Source organism: Phymastichus coffea, unplaced genomic scaffold (assembly GCF_024137745.1).
Source record: "Phymastichus coffea isolate CEN01 unplaced genomic scaffold, Cenicafe_Pcof_1.1 PCOF00057, whole genome shotgun sequence".
NCBI classification, from domain to species: Eukaryota; Metazoa; Arthropoda; class Insecta; order Hymenoptera; family Eulophidae; genus Phymastichus; species Phymastichus coffea.
Genome location: NW_026706868.1, coordinates 744915 through 763763, shown reverse-complemented (window position 1 = coordinate 763763; position 18849 = coordinate 744915). Strand labels below are relative to the sequence as shown.

General features: G+C 35.0%; 2 protein-coding genes across 10 annotated transcripts in view; one reads left to right on the top strand and one right to left on the bottom strand.

The window, feature by feature from the left end:
* Positions 1-5662, top strand: part of LOC131666182 (POU domain, class 6, transcription factor 2) — a 106704-nt gene extending 101042 nt beyond the window's left edge. For 2 of the 9 annotated variants that reach the window (XM_058938609.1, XM_058938608.1), the window contains 2 exons: positions 1070-1221; positions 1461-2484. In XM_058938609.1, the coding sequence (XP_058794592.1) occupies positions 1070-1221; positions 1461-1588 (280 nt within the window). In that variant the 3' untranslated portion in view covers positions 1589-2484. Of the gene's footprint in view, positions 1-1069; positions 1222-1460 lie in introns of all 9 variants that reach the window. The other 7 variants (XM_058938604.1, XM_058938602.1, XM_058938607.1 and 4 more) reach the window with 7 other exon arrangements.
* A 19-nt stretch (positions 5663-5681) lies between these two features.
* LOC131666183 (UNC93-like protein) lies at positions 5682-18380 on the bottom strand. Its single transcript, XM_058938611.1, has 8 exons — positions 18214-18380; positions 18002-18133; positions 15058-15335; positions 12891-13177; positions 10584-10803; positions 9198-9357; positions 8014-8278; positions 5682-6233 (listed from the first exon to the last, which is right to left on the bottom strand). Exons 3-8 carry the CDS (start codon positions 15300-15302, stop codon positions 5977-5979), a joined length of 1434 nt encoding a protein of 477 aa, XP_058794594.1. The 5' UTR covers positions 15303-15335; positions 18002-18133; positions 18214-18380; the 3' UTR covers positions 5682-5976.
* Positions 18381-18849: the final 469 nt, after the last annotated feature.

The following is an 18849-nucleotide window of genomic DNA, read 5'->3' as shown; positions in this document are numbered from 1 at the left end:
CGTATTGATTGCATTACTCTCTGCTCGCCCTTGCACACACGCGTCCGTCACGTATAAGGACATATCTTTGGTGGCGTATCGATTTTTCTTTTGGTTATTTGGCCACGCATTGGGTATCTGCCTCGTTCGTTTCTCCATCTCCCCTCCATTAGCATATTGTTTTCACGGATTTGGCGAAATATCACATACACACACACACACACACACACACACACACACACACATACTCGTACAGGACCGTGCCGCGATGCTAATTTTCCGCGAGCGATTTTTCTCGCTCGCTCTCTCGTGTCGTGTGCCAGAGCAGTTGGTCATTCGGAGTTAAATTAAAAACATAAATTTCAAGCGGCCCGCCCACGTGCAATTCGACGCGCCGACACGGCGCTGTCACCGCTCTCCCTCTCTCCCTCTCTCTCTCTCTCTCTCTCTCTTTCGACTCTCTTTTCTACCCACACCTTTTTACGCACAGTCGAGATTACGCCGCTTAATATGCGACCGAGCCCAGAGAGTCTCGCACACGCGTACACAGAGACAGTCCGCTTATACTCTCGGCGACGTGGAATCTGCATATTTTTGTTATTAAGCGCCCGCCAATCCTCGAGATATACAGAAACGACAGCTGATAAAATGTATGTGCTTCATTGTGACGAAATAATTTACATTGCTATTCTCTTTCTCTTCTCTTCTCTCCCTTTCTCCCGCGTGCCCGAGCCACGCGATATTATGTACACTTTGGCAGCGACTACATCTATTCCAACGTTCTCAATTCAATTGGAAAATTCTCGCGAGTGCGCGAAAGCGATGCCAAAAATTTTGATGGAATAGACTGCTGTGCACCGCGACCTATTTTTCACGTGCAATACGGACTTTGCGAAAATTAAAATTTCCAAGCAATTTGAAGTAATCTACTCGAGTTCACTGGCATAAGATTTTTTCGGGTCGAAATAGCATTGGCACGTGCGTTGGTTGTAGCTTAATTTTGATTTATCCGTGCCGCCCTGTTTTCATTAAAATTATATAGCGACAAGATGACGAGCCGAAAGGGTAAGCAGCTTTTAACTGAGAGCAGTGCGTATGATTACAGGTATAAGAGCGGTGCCAACCACCTGACGGATTTCATCGGCGTGGAGCCTAGCAAAAAGCGGAAGCGGCGAACCTCATTCACACCCCAGGCTCTCGAGCTGCTTAACGCGCATTTCGACAGAAACACGCATCCTTCCGGTGAGTCGGTTTACGCCAATTATCCTATGCCACTTCTCACTCCACGCCTCGTTTACACTTTTCCACGCCTATCTTCCCTCTCCTTTCTCCTCCTTCTTCTGTTGGCTTCTCGGATAATTTTCTTGCACTTTCTATTTTTGCATTACTTTTTCAAAGATTCCATGTCATTTTTCTCATATTCACACTTGAACTTCTTGGTCCAAGAACTCCGATGTATTAGGTATTTAATGACTTTCCAGGTAATGAGATTACAGCACTCGCGCAGCAACTTGGTTATGATCGTGAGGTAATCAGGATCTGGTTCTGCAACAAGAGACAAGCTCTCAAGAATACCGTGAGGATGATGTCGAAGAACATGTCCTCCTAAGACTCGCGAAGCCACGTGGACTCGACTAATGTTCCGTGCCCGAGCGATTGGCTTCAGCAAAGCCACCTACAATGCATTTTCAGAGAGTTTTAGAGAATGACATATTATCGAGAAAAAGCGCGATTGCCACATCCGAATAAAAAAAAGCGAAACACTGTGAGAATAATATAGCTTTAAACTTTCGTTGTGTTCCGTGTAACGGACCAAGCGAGTTAGGTATGATTATTAGGAATGAAAAAAGAAAAGAAGGAACAAGGCGAATAGATACTCGAAAGAAAGTCGTCGAAGGCGTTTCTTCTTTTTCAGTGATTTTCACGTCGATGTATTTCTAGCGAGAAATTTTTTTTCTTAGAATAATCTTTTATTACACGATGATGTTCCGTTATTTTATATAACAACAATATGTAGTGCTATTTTACTATTATTACAATTTATAGAACGGTATTCAGTTTACCTTTGCGATGTAGTTTGTAAAGAACGCTTGTCGACTGCGAGTGCACCAATAGATTTGTCGATAACGTGGATCGAAAGAACAAAATGAATAGTTATTTTTCAGACGAGAAATTTCATATTAACAATTGCACTTGAATTTTTTTTGCGTACTTAAGTGTAAATTTTATATTGGCAAAAACACAATATAGGAGACAAAGATTCTGGAATTCTTAATTTGCTTTATTCAGTATGTAATTATACTTCTGAGCCTGGATAAAGACGCGAAGAATGCAAAGATTGTGAACTTCGACCATGATTCAAAGGAAACTCATTACTTGTAAGATATAAATGCGTAACTACGTTAAATGGACTCATGTTCTATTATTATTATTATTATTATTATTATTATTATTATTATTATTATTATTATTATTATTATTATTAATATTATTATTATTATTATAATATTTTGTCGAAGTATATAAGTTGTAGAATGGTTTTTTCGTCCAGCAGCAGCCTCACGTTCGTCCACGGGAGGTCGCTATTCATTCGAACAACATTATAATATAAAAAAAATAAAATAAATAAACGACTGACACAGGTGGTACACAATCGAGCGATTTCTCGGATCCAGGCGGATACAGGGTAAAGGAGACTGCTCGACTTGCACCACTGAGCATTGTGATCGCAAAACGTATACGCGTGTATTATCTGTAAATAATTTTTACGCAATAGGCAATAAAACGATAAGTTTACGACGATGCGTAGTTGGACATATTGATTTTTATTATTGCGATAACACTGTGCGAATTGGCGAACGATGATATAAATAAGCATAAGAAATCAGAAAAAATAAACGAAATACATTAATTTGTTGTTACTATTATGATACGGTATTTATGAATATTAGCACTTGTTAGCTAAACTTACGTAGTCCGGACAATTTGGTATTCGTTTAACGTAGCTAACGAACTGCAAGCGTCAAGTTTCCCAATGTTCTTTTGCTCGTATCTTCTTACGATTGTTTTTATTCTTTTTTTTTTCTTTTTCTTTTGATTTGTTATAGTAGCATCAATTTTGGACGAAAAGATAAAAATAAAGACGCCTCGTTTGATTCGAACAAGTAATGATGGGCTGAGAAATTGACAGGTACAGATGATTGAGCAAAACACATGAATAAAAGAAAAAAGCGCTCGATTTAGCTGGACTCTCTATAGTGACTACGCACGAATATTTCTATAAAGAATGTTGACATTACTAAGCTACAAAGAAAAAAATCGATTGCAATAACCTCGTCTTTGAAAGTATACTTATGTATCAACAGGCTGCTTCAAATTAATCCATAGGAATAAATATCGTTTCTATTGAGCCATGTAGAGAAAACGTACATTGGAAACAAAATAATCTAAATATTTAACACGTATAAAATTATTTACAAAAAAATGTTATTCACGATGTTTATCCCTAAGGAAAATATATAGAAATTTAAACATCTTAAAAAGATGAATTTGAAATTATTTCGTTCAATGCTAGTCATAATATCTTTTATCTAACGCTAATATTTTACTCAGCTTCTATTCAGTCGCATCAGATTATTTTAATGCAAAACACAAATCTTACTATCGTCCAAGCTTTTTGTCTCGCTCATTATGATTTGTAATAGCACTTGAAAATAATTACAGAAGAAAGTACTAGATGAGTGACAAAGAAAGCTACTTTTAAAATATTACTTTTTTTGGTTAGATATTGCTAACAAAAATAATATTTTATAACAATGATAATCACATTTTTTTTATTCGAATACCGATTCCAGCTACTTAGTAGTCGGCATTTATGACACAATTTTCGATCAAATGTTGGATCTGTTCTAAAGAAAATGCAAAGTGTAATAAATTTACATGCCTTACTTATTAAAGTTTTCAATTAAAGTAAGTTGTTTGTTGACCAACTGAATGAGCTTCTTGTCGCTAAAAGAACATAGTTTCAGCCTCCGAGCGTAGCCTGTACATAGTAATTTACAAGAATATAAATAATTACACGATAATAGGCACTCATAAACGATAAAATTTACTTCAAATTAATTATCACAGCTATGAAATAGCTAGGCAAAAAGGAAATGAAGAAAGCGCGAAACAAAGAAAATTTACATGGTTAAAGGTTGACTATGAATGGGCGACGACTATTTTTAGGAATAACGTAACTTATAAGATAATGACAAAGATGATGAGCAAAGTGGTTTGTTCCTAAAAACTGTATTATAAAACGCGAGAGCGCACTCTGTGAGAGGCGAGTCGAACGGAATATTCAAAATTCAAAATTTATATCTCGATAAATAAAAAAAATGTGCGTCAGCGCGACGCCACAGTATGTTATGTCCTTTTTGATAAAAAGTTGAAAAGATGTAAGCGAGCGGTCGAAAAAAAACGTTTGTACAGAGATATTCCGGTTATTAAATTTTGTTACGTGGTTGGCATGAGATAAAGAGTACGCTAATGTGAGGGAAAAAATGAAGAAAAAACGAATAAATGAGAAAAAAATCATGTATATTTTCTTCGTGAAAATTTCACATCTAAATAAAACACGGCAAAAGAAATGAACTCTTAATACTTAGGCTACAAATAAGGGGGAAAAAGTAACGTGAGTTGTATTCGTGAGTGTCATATTTCTAAGGAAATCGCAGATCCACGGGCTAATGTTTCACAGCAGTTTCTGGCAGAAATGTCAGCGCTCCGCGCAAAAGCAACTCTCATTCGTGATGAATATCCAAGCGCCGATGCGATCGATGCATCGCTTTTTTCGATTGCCATTCACCTGTATAAAAATCACTGTAGTACAAAGCCATCCTCGCGTTGAATATAAAAAAAATTGTCAAATGGGCAGCAAACTGAAACGAACTTTCGGCAATACCGGGAGGAAACTGCTCTCGAAACATTACCCGGTGAAACCAAAGTTCCTACTACATTTTATAAAGTTACTCGACTGTAAAACTGGGATTGTAAATAAAAAATATAAGAGACGCAAGTATTACAATAATAGTATTTACAGAATACAATCAGCAATTTCAAGACTATTAAACAAGGCAACAAAAAAACAAAAAAAAATGTTATTTCACGGAACGTCAATCGATGAAAAATTAGTAACAACGCTCAAACTAAGAGAGACAACATGCACATGTTCATCGAATAAGTTCAGAAGAAAAGTGATAACTGGCGTGAGTTGATGTTATATGCACGCGAATCGTATTGTGCGTTTGAGTTGTTCTTCATTCGCGAGATGTATTCACATGGTAACAAGTGCATATACAAGCGTATCGCAACCCTACACCCAAACAATAGCGAGAAAATATAAAAGTAAAAATATATTAACAAATAATGAACAATGAAGCAGATAGTCGATTGGCCGCGAAACTACAGTTTAACGTACATACACACACACAGTCGGAAAATTAAGCACATGAGTATACAACTAGAGACTAAGCGAGACAGTAGCTTTAGATTAAATGTTAGCGGTTAGGTACGATGTAACATTACAACTACGTATTTAAAAATAAAACGATAAAAAATACAAAAACAATATGAAGAAAGGAACTTTAGACTATAAGCGAATACCTGTGTAAAATCTAGTAGGTGTCCACAAGAATTAAATAAAAACATATATTGTGGTACAAATCAGAAATGAGCATTTGTCATTCTTTTATTCATTCATTATTGATTTTAAACAAAGCCTCCTTTCCAAGATCAATACATTCTCCATAAGTTTTCATTTATAATATATATATCTTTAACACTGTTACAACATTATATTATGTCAAAATACAGTATCAGCTACAAATGCAGAGTTTTAGAGTGGCTTGATGAAATTCAGTCCTTAAATATGAGATTTCATATCAATATCCTAAATTTATCTCGATAATGTCCGTTTTGTCGAACGTTTGATCGAATATACAAAGCATATTTTTAATATTTTTCCGTCGAGGCAACTAATTGAAAGTCTGGTTGCTTCTGAGTTATAACTCTTTTTACACCACCTGTATATTCTATAATCAAATAGCACAACATGCCGAAGGATAGCACTCCTATTAAGATATACAATTTCACGTTCGAGCAGAGATAAGGGCTATAAGCGTACGTAATCACAGAACCAGTTGCTTCCCAGAGTTTGAAATTTGAGTAACCAGCTTCTTCTTTGCCTGGGAATAAGAGCCCACACAGTGCTGTAAAAGAAACATACATAGTTATTACTCTATTTTATTACTTTACTTGTATTAATTATGCACAGTTAAAATTTTTAATATTGCCATCAGAAGCTTTACGTTCTCTTCGAAAACTGCATTTCCCGCTGCAAAATAAATGTCGGTAAGTTACCGTCGGTAGTGTATTACCTTTATATTGTCGAGTGGCACAGAAGTTGAGGTATCGAAGAATGGTAACATTATTATATTATAGACAGTAGTTGGTTTCATTTGCCAGATTCAATTTTAAATTAAATACAAATGTATAGCACTAACGCGTTCACTAACATGCTCGAAAAACGTTGGAAAAATATACATGTTGGTCATTTTGTCGATAACTGAGGGCGTAAAATTATTTTTGTATTCTATAAATAAATATGTTTGGTAGAACATCTAATTCTGAAAGAAATGCACTATTTCTGAGTGCTGTAAAATATCTTAGAAAAAATGAAAGAAAACGATTGTGTCATTTACCAGTGATCGTATCAATCTACTAGATTTCATAACTTTTAATTAATTTTTGTTAACGTCCAAACAGTTCATTTTTGAAATGTAATAGGCGAGTGTAATTGTAACTGGCAAAGATTATACGCAGAAAATACGAAGAGAAAAATAAATTTTAAATTGATTCAAGTATTACTGAGTATATCTTTTTATAAATGCGATGGGGTAACGTGTATGTATTTATATAAGAACCAATACCGATACACACTTCAAGGCTTCTACTGTTCCAGCACTCTCAGTATGCTTGTCGTGTACATAGATTGCCAAATAGAGCGTCACGTTAGAAGGCGTATCTCCGTTTGCGCACGTTGAAATTCGCGGCGAACCGTGTAAATTCTAGCGTACATAGTCTCACTGGGATAAGATTGAACGTTATATATATCGCACGTTAGTGGCCCACTTCATCACTTCTATAGCAAAGTTTGCAGCACTTCTCTCTCCCTTGTGGAAGAGGGAATGTGTTAAAAATACATGCATGCCATAACACGCCACGTGAGCGTGAGCGTGTAAGAAGTCAAGCTTTATGCACACCTACAATCTACACACGCTACACGTTTTGAGCGAGCGGTGTTGCGCAAGCAGGCAGCCAACAGGTGTCTGATCAAACGAATTGAATTTCAAATTCTGATCGTAGCAAATTGCAGAGCCATAAATGTTGCTTTACTGTGGGTGATTAAAACATCACTGTGAGTTTCCATATGGAATTGCGAGCTCGCTTTCCGTGCGTTTGACCCCGATAAAAATCATACATACTTTTTAAGGTATTTGTGTTATGGCCTTGCACATCATATACTGCAGTTCAGTTATTTTTCACGATTCACGCTATTATCCATAAGTACCCGTTTATCTTATTGTAAGGGACAAGTAATGTCGAGGCTATAACATCTACTCTAGAGAATTACATTTAATGTAAATGACTCTGAATGATAATACATTCGAGAAAGACGGAGGGAAGATGATGTACAATAAGATGAGTTTTTCACTCTCATTATTTTACTAACGACTCCATCCGAAAAATAATTAACTCTAGGTAATATTTTTATGGAATGCAAATCTGTGATTAATCATTGAGCTCATAAGAAACAAGTTTTGACATTAATTCATTTTTGATTGATTTGAAAATTCTTTCAAGAGTGAATTTTGAAATTACTTTCAAATTCTCGGGGATTAAGCGAAATTACATAATCTACAATTACCACTGAATGTGAAAATGTGAAAATGGAATTTTATATCTTACGGGTAAATAGTATTTGCTTACCGTTCACTTGGACCAGCCAAATGGCATCGCAGACACCCCACAACCCGGAAATAAGAAAAAAGACGAAGCCGTGAGCTTGCGGTGTCCAGATAAGTAGGGTAATGAGAATGACGACATGTAGAAAGAAAGCAAACAGCATCACCGGTACCCTGCCAGTGAGCTTGACCACCGAGCCGGTAGCAGGCGCAGCGATGGCGTTCACCACTCCGAAACAGATCATCACATAACCGATGTTGCTGATGCCCCAAGCGCACGATACGTATGCCTGCAATGCACAATTGTTAGTAGCAACTAACTAATCACTGCTTGATATTGTCTCGCGTTCACTGGTCAACATAATACGCTTCAAACTTGACGCGTACACATTAGCTGTAGTAACGTTATCGCGCTACATACGATTGACCTATACACACATATCAATCAACGCTTCATGTTTACTTGGGTCAAGTTCGTCACTTTGCTAAATAAACATTAGTTGTAATTTTCGCTACGTGTAGATATTGCAATGCGATAAATTAACGTGAAATCAGATCTTTTAACTTTCATGTGATTACTTATACCAAAGATCGTTCTTTGTTGACGGACAGATACGTACAGATAAAATCACAGACTATAGAAAACAATATGTTTAAATCTAATCGTAGTTTTCGAAGTATTTTTAACATATAGCAGCCTGTTTTTTTCACATCCTATCGCTCACATATAGATGAGTTGCAAAGGGTTTGCCGCTCAACCGTACGACTGTTCGGATATGTACGAGTTTTTTTCAATTGACGAATTGTGAAAAACCTATAGCGAAATAATGAAGTATACTCGATGTTATTGAAAAATCAATAACACTGGTCAAATATCAGCCAAGTTATTGAAAATGAAAAGATTTATGCGTGCTATAAGTAGCCAACGCGAACAAGCAGGAAATTGCGGATATATGCTTGTGATTTATGTATCAATAACTACTCGCGAAATAATGAATTCAGATTCGGGCAGAAGGCGATACATCGAGAAAAGATTGGCAATAACATTAATTCATAGACTGTAATCGGATAAAATTAAAGAAAACACTAGTTACACGATAGCAAAAGCTAATTGTTTGATTGTGCACGTGTGTGTTTCGGATTGGAGTTGCGCACACTGGCGCACTGGTGGCACGATCGGACGAGCTAATTAGCGGCAATAGCACTTACAGCATTGTAGTCAGCGAACAGGAACGCCTGCTCGGCTCCGATGAAAATTGTTATCGGCAGAATGAGCAGCTGGTTTTTTTCTCCCAGCAATTTCAGCGTCACTGCTAAGAGCTTCAACCCGGATTGGCCTGTCGCTGAACCCGTCCGTCCTCTGTCGTACCTGTATATATACAACCATAGTGTATAAAACTTGCATTATTTTGCTGCCGTTCTTATTTTCCTGTTCTTTCGTTATTAAACTGAGATTGAGTATCTTGCCTACCGAGCTCTTTTTAATTGACACCAAATATATGTACATTTCATACGAGCGTTGCAGTCTGTCATCAATTAATACAGCTGTCCTGGGTTTCTGTGGTACAGCCACATTTTATAATATTTTAAATGTTTTTCTTTCCCTTCGATCTATATCTAAGTTTTCCATATTTCAAGTGAACTACCTATAACCGATCGTAACGCTATGCGTTTTACTTTTCAAAGTACCAACTCTATCGTGTCTGGAATGCCCGAATATATGGCAATACATTTTGCCGTGGAAAGTAAAAGCTTTATGCCATCGCAATGAATTTTATCAGAGTGTCCATGGCTTTGAGCTGGCTCAGCCTTGTATTATTTTTTGTTGCAGTATTAATATCTTGAATTGAATTTTTAGATTATTTTTTATTTTATCTTAAGTATATGGCATTGAGTAACCCTCTTACTTTTTCATTTTTTGCGTATGAAGAATAGCTATTTTACGACATTTTTTTTATAATCAGCTTCTCTATCTTATTACAACTCTCAATTGACAAACTTTATATTGATATAACGTGGTTTCATAGTATAATGTAAGTGTCGTTTAATTTCGTTAAAATATTGTATAAGAATGTTATTAAATTTTTCATGTAATTAAATTTGTTGCTTACTCATGTAATTAAATTCAATCAACGATGATAAATACTTACACAGTCAACTTAGACAACTCATTTCTACTTTCGTTCAAAAGTGTAAATAGGTTTTTTTAAATAAAAATTATAAGTTTTCGTAATTCTACATGGAGCACTTGACGTGATCCGTCGACTATGAACTTTTATGTGAAACATTAATATGAAATGTACAGTTGTCTAGAGATAGAAGAATGAACATTGAACAGTATTTTAGGCGTTTAATAATAGGTAAGATAAGAGTTGGAAGAAAAGATAGCAGAAACGAGGGTAAAATGTGAGAGGAGGCGGGCTACTCAGGAAAAGTTGTTGTAAAATCAAGAGGCGAGAACTTTTACCGTGATATTACGATCGATCCACCCCGATTTGTCTTCTCGGCTACGCCAAACTTTTGCCGCTACCCGGCATCAGCCAATACGTAGTGTGCTAATGAGTCTTGCTCCATTATAGTAAAATATATACATACCTCGTCAGCGAATCGACGCCAAATGCGACGATCAAAGAGGCAGCAACCATGCAACCTAAATAAATGCCAGCAATCAGATGAATCCTTTCGATAGGTGGCGGTTCGAGATTCGGATTCTCCGTAGCCGATGCGGCTCCGCAAAAATTGCTACCACACAGCTCACTGACGAGACTGGCATTTGGCATCACTTCATCATGCGGGCTTGAACCATATGATAGTACTGTGGATGCGATAGATGGATTAATTTAAATGTCGAATTCGTGGTTCAGCGATGAAAAAGGATTTAATTTCGGTGTTATATATGAGCCTTCACAGCCGTGAACGCCAGCGCTGTACGTCGAGTTTTTCCAAGCACGTAACTTGGATTTTGGGGATTGATTCGCCCTCAGCACGAGTATGACCTGTTTTTCAATGGCCCAACTTAATTTACCGCGCGTATGTTCCGCTTTCAGTGCGCACACGCACGCGCTTGACTTTACTTTTCCCGATTATGTCGTGGTATTTCGATAATGGCAAAATGCTTAATTTATGGACTACCGAACGTACAAACTTTCCGCGCACCATCCCCAACTGCCTGTCGTGCAAAGATCCAACATTATAATTTAATAGCAAACTCCATCCAGCTGGCGGCTATGCGGCGCACGTAGCTCTCTAAATATTTGCAAAAAATAAGATTATGCAAAAATATATGTTCATTATGTGGCATTTTACTGTTTTAATTATATCCTGTATTTACGAAGACAGCGTTTAATCTAGCGATATATTTGATGTACACGAACGCGCCTCAACAGATAACACGCAAAAATATTAATTGCCAATTTAATCTCTGATCTCAACTGTACATTTCTAAATAAATGAAGACTACCGGAGATTTTCATGCGATTTATGGATATATACTGCAACTCAAGTATAACAATGTAGCTCTTTTAAAGAAGTCGCCTTGGGCACAATTTGACAGGCCTTAGCTGGCTTCGTAGTTCAATACAACCTGGCTGCGGATAAGAAAAAAAGGCGAGATTCTGACACCATTCTGTTTCATCGCATCACTGCTTATCCTTGAATCTACCGTGAAGTGTAAATACGGTCTCTCCCGGTACACCTGACATTCAAAAGGCCAGTCCGAAATTTCAAACTCTTTCGGTCTTGCGAACTCACGTACAGCGCCGCGCAGATTACTGGAGCTCTTCAGCAAACAAGGAAGCGGAACAATGTATAACACTTGATCCGTACCGAGGGTGGCGCGTCGCGTTAGCTCAAACAACTTTTCACGGATAATTGGATTTAGTTTACCTCTCGGCATCGACACTCGGATGCGCCAAATGTCGTATGCAAATATCTCCTTTCTTTCATTTAGTTTGATACTACCAGGCAGAACACGTGACTTCGTTTTCTGCTCGTCTGCCGCCAGCCTTGACTTTTCTGTAGCTTAGTCGTGCACTTTAATAAAAACCGATAGCATCGTCGTCACACGTTGATTTGCATTCATAAAGGGGCTGCGCCTGCGTGCGGGACAATGCGCGCGCTCGGAAGGGGTTGATAAACTTACCCTCCCCTACCTCAACCTCGTTTTTTCTCTCTTTTTCTATTTTTTTTTATTCTTTTTTCTTTTCGTTCTTTTGCAATTGCACGCTCATAAATACATCGCCGTTCCAGCGCGATGAGATCGTAAATTGTTTTACGAACCTTTCTCATACGCCCCGTCTATACTTAGTGATTGTTTTTCCTACTAGAATCTATAATCATACGGTCTTCGACGTGCTACGTACGGCAGCCAGCCAGCCAGCACAGCGTGTTTTTCTTTCACGATGCAATTGACGAGCTATTGAATGTTGCATTAGCATATGCACGCGCAAGCATACCGGCCGCACATTTCTCGTTGACTTTTCTCTAGTTTTTAATAATGCATGCCATCGATATTGCCGCGACGGCTCGAGCTCGCCAAACTACGATTTTGCATAATTTGATATAAACACTTTACCCGGCAGTACACAGTGAATACTCGTGAAAGGAAAAAGATAAATAAGTAGAGCGAGAAGGAGGCTGCGACTTCCCACAGACCCACTCCGATGATTACATCGATCACTCACGCTTACGAACACGTGCACTCCTATGCAACAGCGTAACAAGATCGTTCCGTTTGGGCGCTGGTAAACTTTGATTTACGTATTTTCTGGTATGAAAAACTAACCAAGAATAATTGCGACACAAATGACGGAAACAATGTCACAGTTGAATCATTCGAAGCGATATTTCCGCAACCATCGGTCATTCTGTCTTTTTCTAGTCGCGATATATACATGTACTAACCTGCTGAGGAGATGAGATTGCCCCAAACTTGGGCCATCTGATAGAACATGAAGAACAATCCGAAGAACCGGGTGACGAGTACGTCGGCGCCCGAATCGCTGATCATTGCGTAAGCTTCAGATACGACAGTTAGGTAAGTGCATTTGGCGCACCATAGCGGTCCACCACCAAGACCCACCGCCAAGCCTGATGGGATCATCGTGTAGAATCGAGGGTAGAACTGCGCTGCTATGAATGGCATGTAAGCCACGAACGACATGGCTATGGTCCATTTGCATCCTAGCCAGCTGCCATCAGAGCGAGACAGAGATAGAGAATGAGACTGTCAGTGAATACACATATGCACACACACACACACACACAAACAGTGCGTTCGTTATTATTGAGTATTGATTGATACGAGCCACGGAATTATTGCATTGTACACATTGCATTCTGCACGTTACGTTCGAGCATCATGAACTCAGAATACTCGCCTGAATACATGATTTTCCAAGCTTCCGTTCTATGATAACTCAATTACTCTATTATAAGCTACGCTTGATTATTGTTTGGGATCTTCTATTATCGAATAGATGTACAAAAGCTGTTCACTGACTTGTACTATTGTGAAATTATATGCGTTTGATACTAATCATTTCATAATGGATTTTTAATGTTCATTATTATTATGTTTTGAAAGCGAAATAATGTATTCATTACTATTTTGCAATTAAATCAGTTTCTAATTTTATTCGTTAAGAGTAATACTCTTGGTTTGCTTCATTTGTTGATTGAAAATAACAATTGCAAGCACTATAATGAAATTAATCCCGAACGCTATTCTAAGATATTCCATAAAAACAAATTACAATATCCAAAAAAATACACAATAACCGAAGTATGCCAAATTATTTTTCTTTTATAATGATTAATGTTATTATAACAAAAATAATGAGCGTTGTAGAAACATTAGACATTTTAGCGATAATTAGTTTTCGATATAATTTCTATAAATTTAACAAACAATATATGAAAACAGAAAGTTGAGCTATAAAAAGCTATAGATAGAGTTATAATATAGCTTCGAAAAGATTCATTCTGCTATTGGCTTAACGACTTATGTGACATATAAAATTGCTAAAGCAAACTCATAGCGGTTATTTATGATGTTCCGATCGTTACCAAAAAATAATAAGTTTAAAGAAATAAAATCTGTTTTTAAGCTTTCTGCAATATATTTACGGGTATCTGATAATTTTTTTAAATATTCAGTAAAATAGTTCAACCCTATACTATTGAATCTACTCTGCCATAACTTTTCCGTAGAAGAAAGAGTTTGCTCACACAACTTTCCTCTTTCATTTTTCTAGAGTTACCAATTATTTTTAACTTTTTTACTGATGGTCCACATTTCAAAAAGTCGAGCTGGCAAGTAAACCTTTCATCAATCAAAGCATGGATAGAAGAATGCTTTATATTAGTTTTAACTGGATTATTTCTTCTGCATATGTTCTCTTTTTGTCACCACAATCACTATAAGTTTCCATTATAACACAGAAAATGCCGAATGGTACATTTTTCACACAGTGTGCCGAAAAGGAATCACGAATTTATTCTCTGGCAAATACTATTACAGAAATTAAGATAATACAAGAATATTATTTTCAATTTCATAATATAAGAGATTTCTTAGTAAATTATATACATTGTAACATAAAAAAATTGCGATATACTGATTTTGTTTGTACAATATTTCACGAGCAAGACCTACTTTTTATTCTTAAATAATGCCATGAAGCGCTGTTGCTTGTAGTTGCGATTTAATTTTTGAATTAATTTAAAGTAATTACAGCAGCTTTTAATGCATTTTTATGTTTATTTTTAATAGTGTTATTAAAAATCTCAATGAATCTAGATTATGTTTTTATTAAATATTTTTACGCAGTTTTAAGCTAAATCTTAGTTAATTCTATTGAGAAATGTATTTTATAATATATATGCAAATTTTCGTGCAGGCATAAGACAATGTCAAATATTCTGATCTAGTAGAAATATAATCATATTTTTTAATATCTGACATTTCTCTAGGCTAAATAGACAATCGAGAACGTATTCCTTCTTTACACAAATGATTAAATAAATCATTTTTCTCAAAAATATTTAATGAAAATTGAAGAAATTTTACCTGATCATCAGAACAGGTAGAAATATGTTACTGAAGATTAAACTTCCATATATTGCAGCAAGAGTGAAAGTCCCAAGTGAATTATCGACATTGACAGAACTTTGAAGATTACTTGCGCCCATAAAAGCTGTAAATTGGATCATGAAGGCAAAGCCTATCATTAAAATGTTTTTTATAATTCTCCATCGCTCAGAGGGTTTGAAGTCGTTTGGCTTAACTTCAACCAATTTTGACGACGTTTCCATTTTTGAAGCTGTCTACTCGTAGCGACATATACCCTAAAAATAAAAAAAATTTATGAGCGTTCAATATTATAGGTTAGTGGATTTTCAATAAAATAGTTCATAGTAAAAAAATTATTTTAGTTGAAATAGTTGTTTATGTTGAATCCTTACATTATATTCATTTTTTTCATGTAATTAAAGTATATCAAAATTTCAAATAAATATTATAAATGAATGCCTTTGAAACACTGACGAAAAAACATCGTTACACTTTATTCAATTAAATTTAATCATTGTATCAAGAGATAATGTGAGAGATTATTATATTTTCGTGATGATAATTGTGAACATGTGTCGAATGAATATTAGTTAAAAGCATTGTTCGAAAAAAGCAAAATAAAATTTGTCCACAACATGCAGATAAGTATGAATATAAATATGTCCGTCAAGCGATAATATTTTATAATATTTTATTCAGTGTGTCGTGAGTATTTACACAGGCTTTCATGTGAATGTGCAGCCATTTGCTCGATTCACCTAATTACGCCTACTCATTCTTTTTTTATAAGATATTACGTCACCAAATATCAATGAATTTTCCTGCAATCACAGAGGTTGATTAATTATACGCGATGACCAATTATCCTTGAAAAATGTACCTGCATTTTTCACACTTAACATATATGTAAAATAATTTACATAAAGTATACATAATTATGTAGTAATTAAAATGGATGTCAAGATATTAGAGATTGTTTAAAGTTATAAATACCTATGAGTAATGCATTATAATTAAAAATCGACTGCTAATATGAACTATGTAGTTAATGAATATAATTATATTAAGTCTTCATATTTTATTAATTTGCTAAAATTGCTTCCACGAAAGTCCTATTAGAAATCTACTATGCTTATTTCGTAGAAGTAATAAACTATGGAATTGGAGAGGCTTAGAAAGGAGCTTATTATACTGATATTTATCATTTACAAATTAAAATTTAAAAAATAATTAGTAAAGGTAAATTTATAACTGATAATTATTCTCTGACTATAGTATAATTATTTACATTGTAATCACAATCGTGTCATTATACGGATTTAAGTAGCTATTTATTTAGTACTTTACCTAACATTACTAAGATCTTATTAAAAAATAGTTGCCGTTTGTATATGTAAAGGTTTTTAACATGTTATCGTTAGATTGGAAATATCTGAAGCTTAATGTCAAAGCTCAAAAAAAATACAAGTTAAAAGAATGGATTGTTAAAACATAATGATTTATCAATAAGATCTAATCTGTCATTTATGTAAATAGTAATATAACTGATATAATACATAGCAATGCACTTCCTTAGTTGTATGATTAAATAAGTTTTTAAGGAATCTCCAATTATGAAAATCTAAGTACAGTAGTTTACGTATTACACTGTAGATATTTTAATTAAATAAGTATATTGTTCAAAAACCGATCAAAAGATTAATCCATTAGAATAATTAATTACAATTGATTTATTTTCTAATAAAAAACGGCTTATTCTCGTTACACGAAACATTTTTTATTTGAACTTCTCACGTTTATTATATTGGATCATGACTACAGTGCAATATAGTCATCAATTATATTTCTTATGTTACATATCCAAATTTAGAAGCATATGCCTCGTTCAAATACTATGATATGATTTGATTTATGAAAAAAAAGAGATTATCTAACGTTATTAAAAAAGTGTGATCTTGAGGTATTTGTAGAATTGTGTAACTCCAAATCATATAATACATTAAGACGTATATTCCAGCGATTATCTTATGAATAAAATTTGCTATTATTTACTAATATTTAATTGTACCAGAAAATTCATCCATGATAAAACAAAAATTTGGAATATATTGCTGCCGTGCTATGCTTTTTTTTAATAGATATCCGTAAAAAATATATTCTTTAAGAATTAAATTTTCGAACTTTAAATTACACATAAAGTATATATTATTTATACTGTGTATTACATTTATATATTTATACATTATATATACTTTATAATAAATAAAATTTGCAGCAAATTGAACGTTATATGAATTGATTACGATATGAATCATTTACTGATATTGCTCTATATTTTTTGCTCAACGCTATTTCATAAAAACGTAACCTTCATTTTTTACAACGTTGTAATACATTTACAGACTGTTCAGGTTACACAGATCCAATGAATATAACTTTTTTCTATTTAATTTGTTAATATAATATTGTTCACAAAATCAATTTCTATTATTTTAGTCACATACTCAAAATAACTATACTAAAATAAAAACTTTATATATAATGTACTTTCATAAATGTTGGTTTATTAATTAAAAATATTAAACTATTTTACAGATTTTCAACAAGTGAAATGTATTTAGCCACTGTAAATAATTAATTAATAAAAGTAATTAATGCCTTATTGTTACGGGTTTGTTTATCTTTCAGACAGTTGTTCCAATAATAAAATTTTTGATAACTAAATGTACCAATCATCCACCAAGCCAAAAATGTTTTCGTTTTCAAACAAAAATAATATAAAAAAATGATATTGTAGATATTCTACAATTTTTATATTACAACATAAAATTTATGTACTTTTTATGCATAATTGTTTGTTTACTTCTGTGAAATAAAATTGAAAACAGTTATTAACAAACCTTATTGGTAACAATTATAAAATTTATACATTTGTTTTTACCTTATATTGAATTGATTCCAAGGTAATTTTTAATGACGAAATTAATTATCTTTCTTTCTTAAATCTCGTCCTTAATCTTATCTGCATTGAGCTTCGACACAAAAAATATATATGAAGACACAGCGTCGTATCCTAGCGCATATATTTTAGTATGTAAAGCTATTTCTCGTGACAGAAATCGAAAAGTTCACATGACAAGATTCGAAGCTTACCGATTTCCGCAGTCTTCCGGTAAGTGAGCATTATAGTCTGTGCGGCGCTGAGCAGTCTGTGCTAAAAGCGATAGCCGCGACAAAGAGTGAGAATGAGATAGAGAGAAAGAAAGAGAGAGAAAGAGAAAAAGAGAGGGAGAGAGAGAGAGAGCCAAAACGTTGACGTCGATAACGCCGGCTCTGAACTAAACTCAACCTACCTATTCTTGCACTCAACCAAGCGATCACGCTCACCTCCCGCCACTTTTCTTCGTGCCGCTCGTGCTTTTTTTCTCTAGCTCCTGCGCGCGCGCGTGTATATATATATATATATATATATATATGTATCATTGCATTCGAAAGGATCGTTATGCTGCTGCTGCCGTGCAAGAAAGTTCGCTGTATCTATTTCAACAATAGTTCGTTCTCGCACTTGGTCTTCGAGTAGCGAACTCATTCTTTATCGCGTAACTTATGAAAAATGTGCACTCGGTTTGAGCTCCACTGCATTCATCTTTATCTATTCCCTTATGAATGTGATGCATGGACACTTACGGGCGAAAGAGAGAGAGAGAGAGAGAGAGAGACAAGGAGACACAATATTTCAATTCAACATTGAAACTTTATAGGCGTGTTTTTGCGCAGTAAGGTGTAGCA

Coding starts and splice junctions, on each gene's coding strand:
- LOC131666183 (XM_058938611.1), bottom strand. CDS start 15,302: ATGGAAACGTCGTCAAAATTGGTTGAAGTTAAGCCAAACGACTTCAAA. Junction 9,358..10,583: donor GGCGTCGATTCGCTGACGAG/GTATGTATATAT, acceptor GTATATATACAG/GTACGACAGAGGACGGACGG. Junction 8,279..9,197: donor TGTTCGCTGACTACAATGCT/GTAAGTGCTATT, acceptor TGTGCATTGCAG/GCATACGTATCGTGCGCTTG.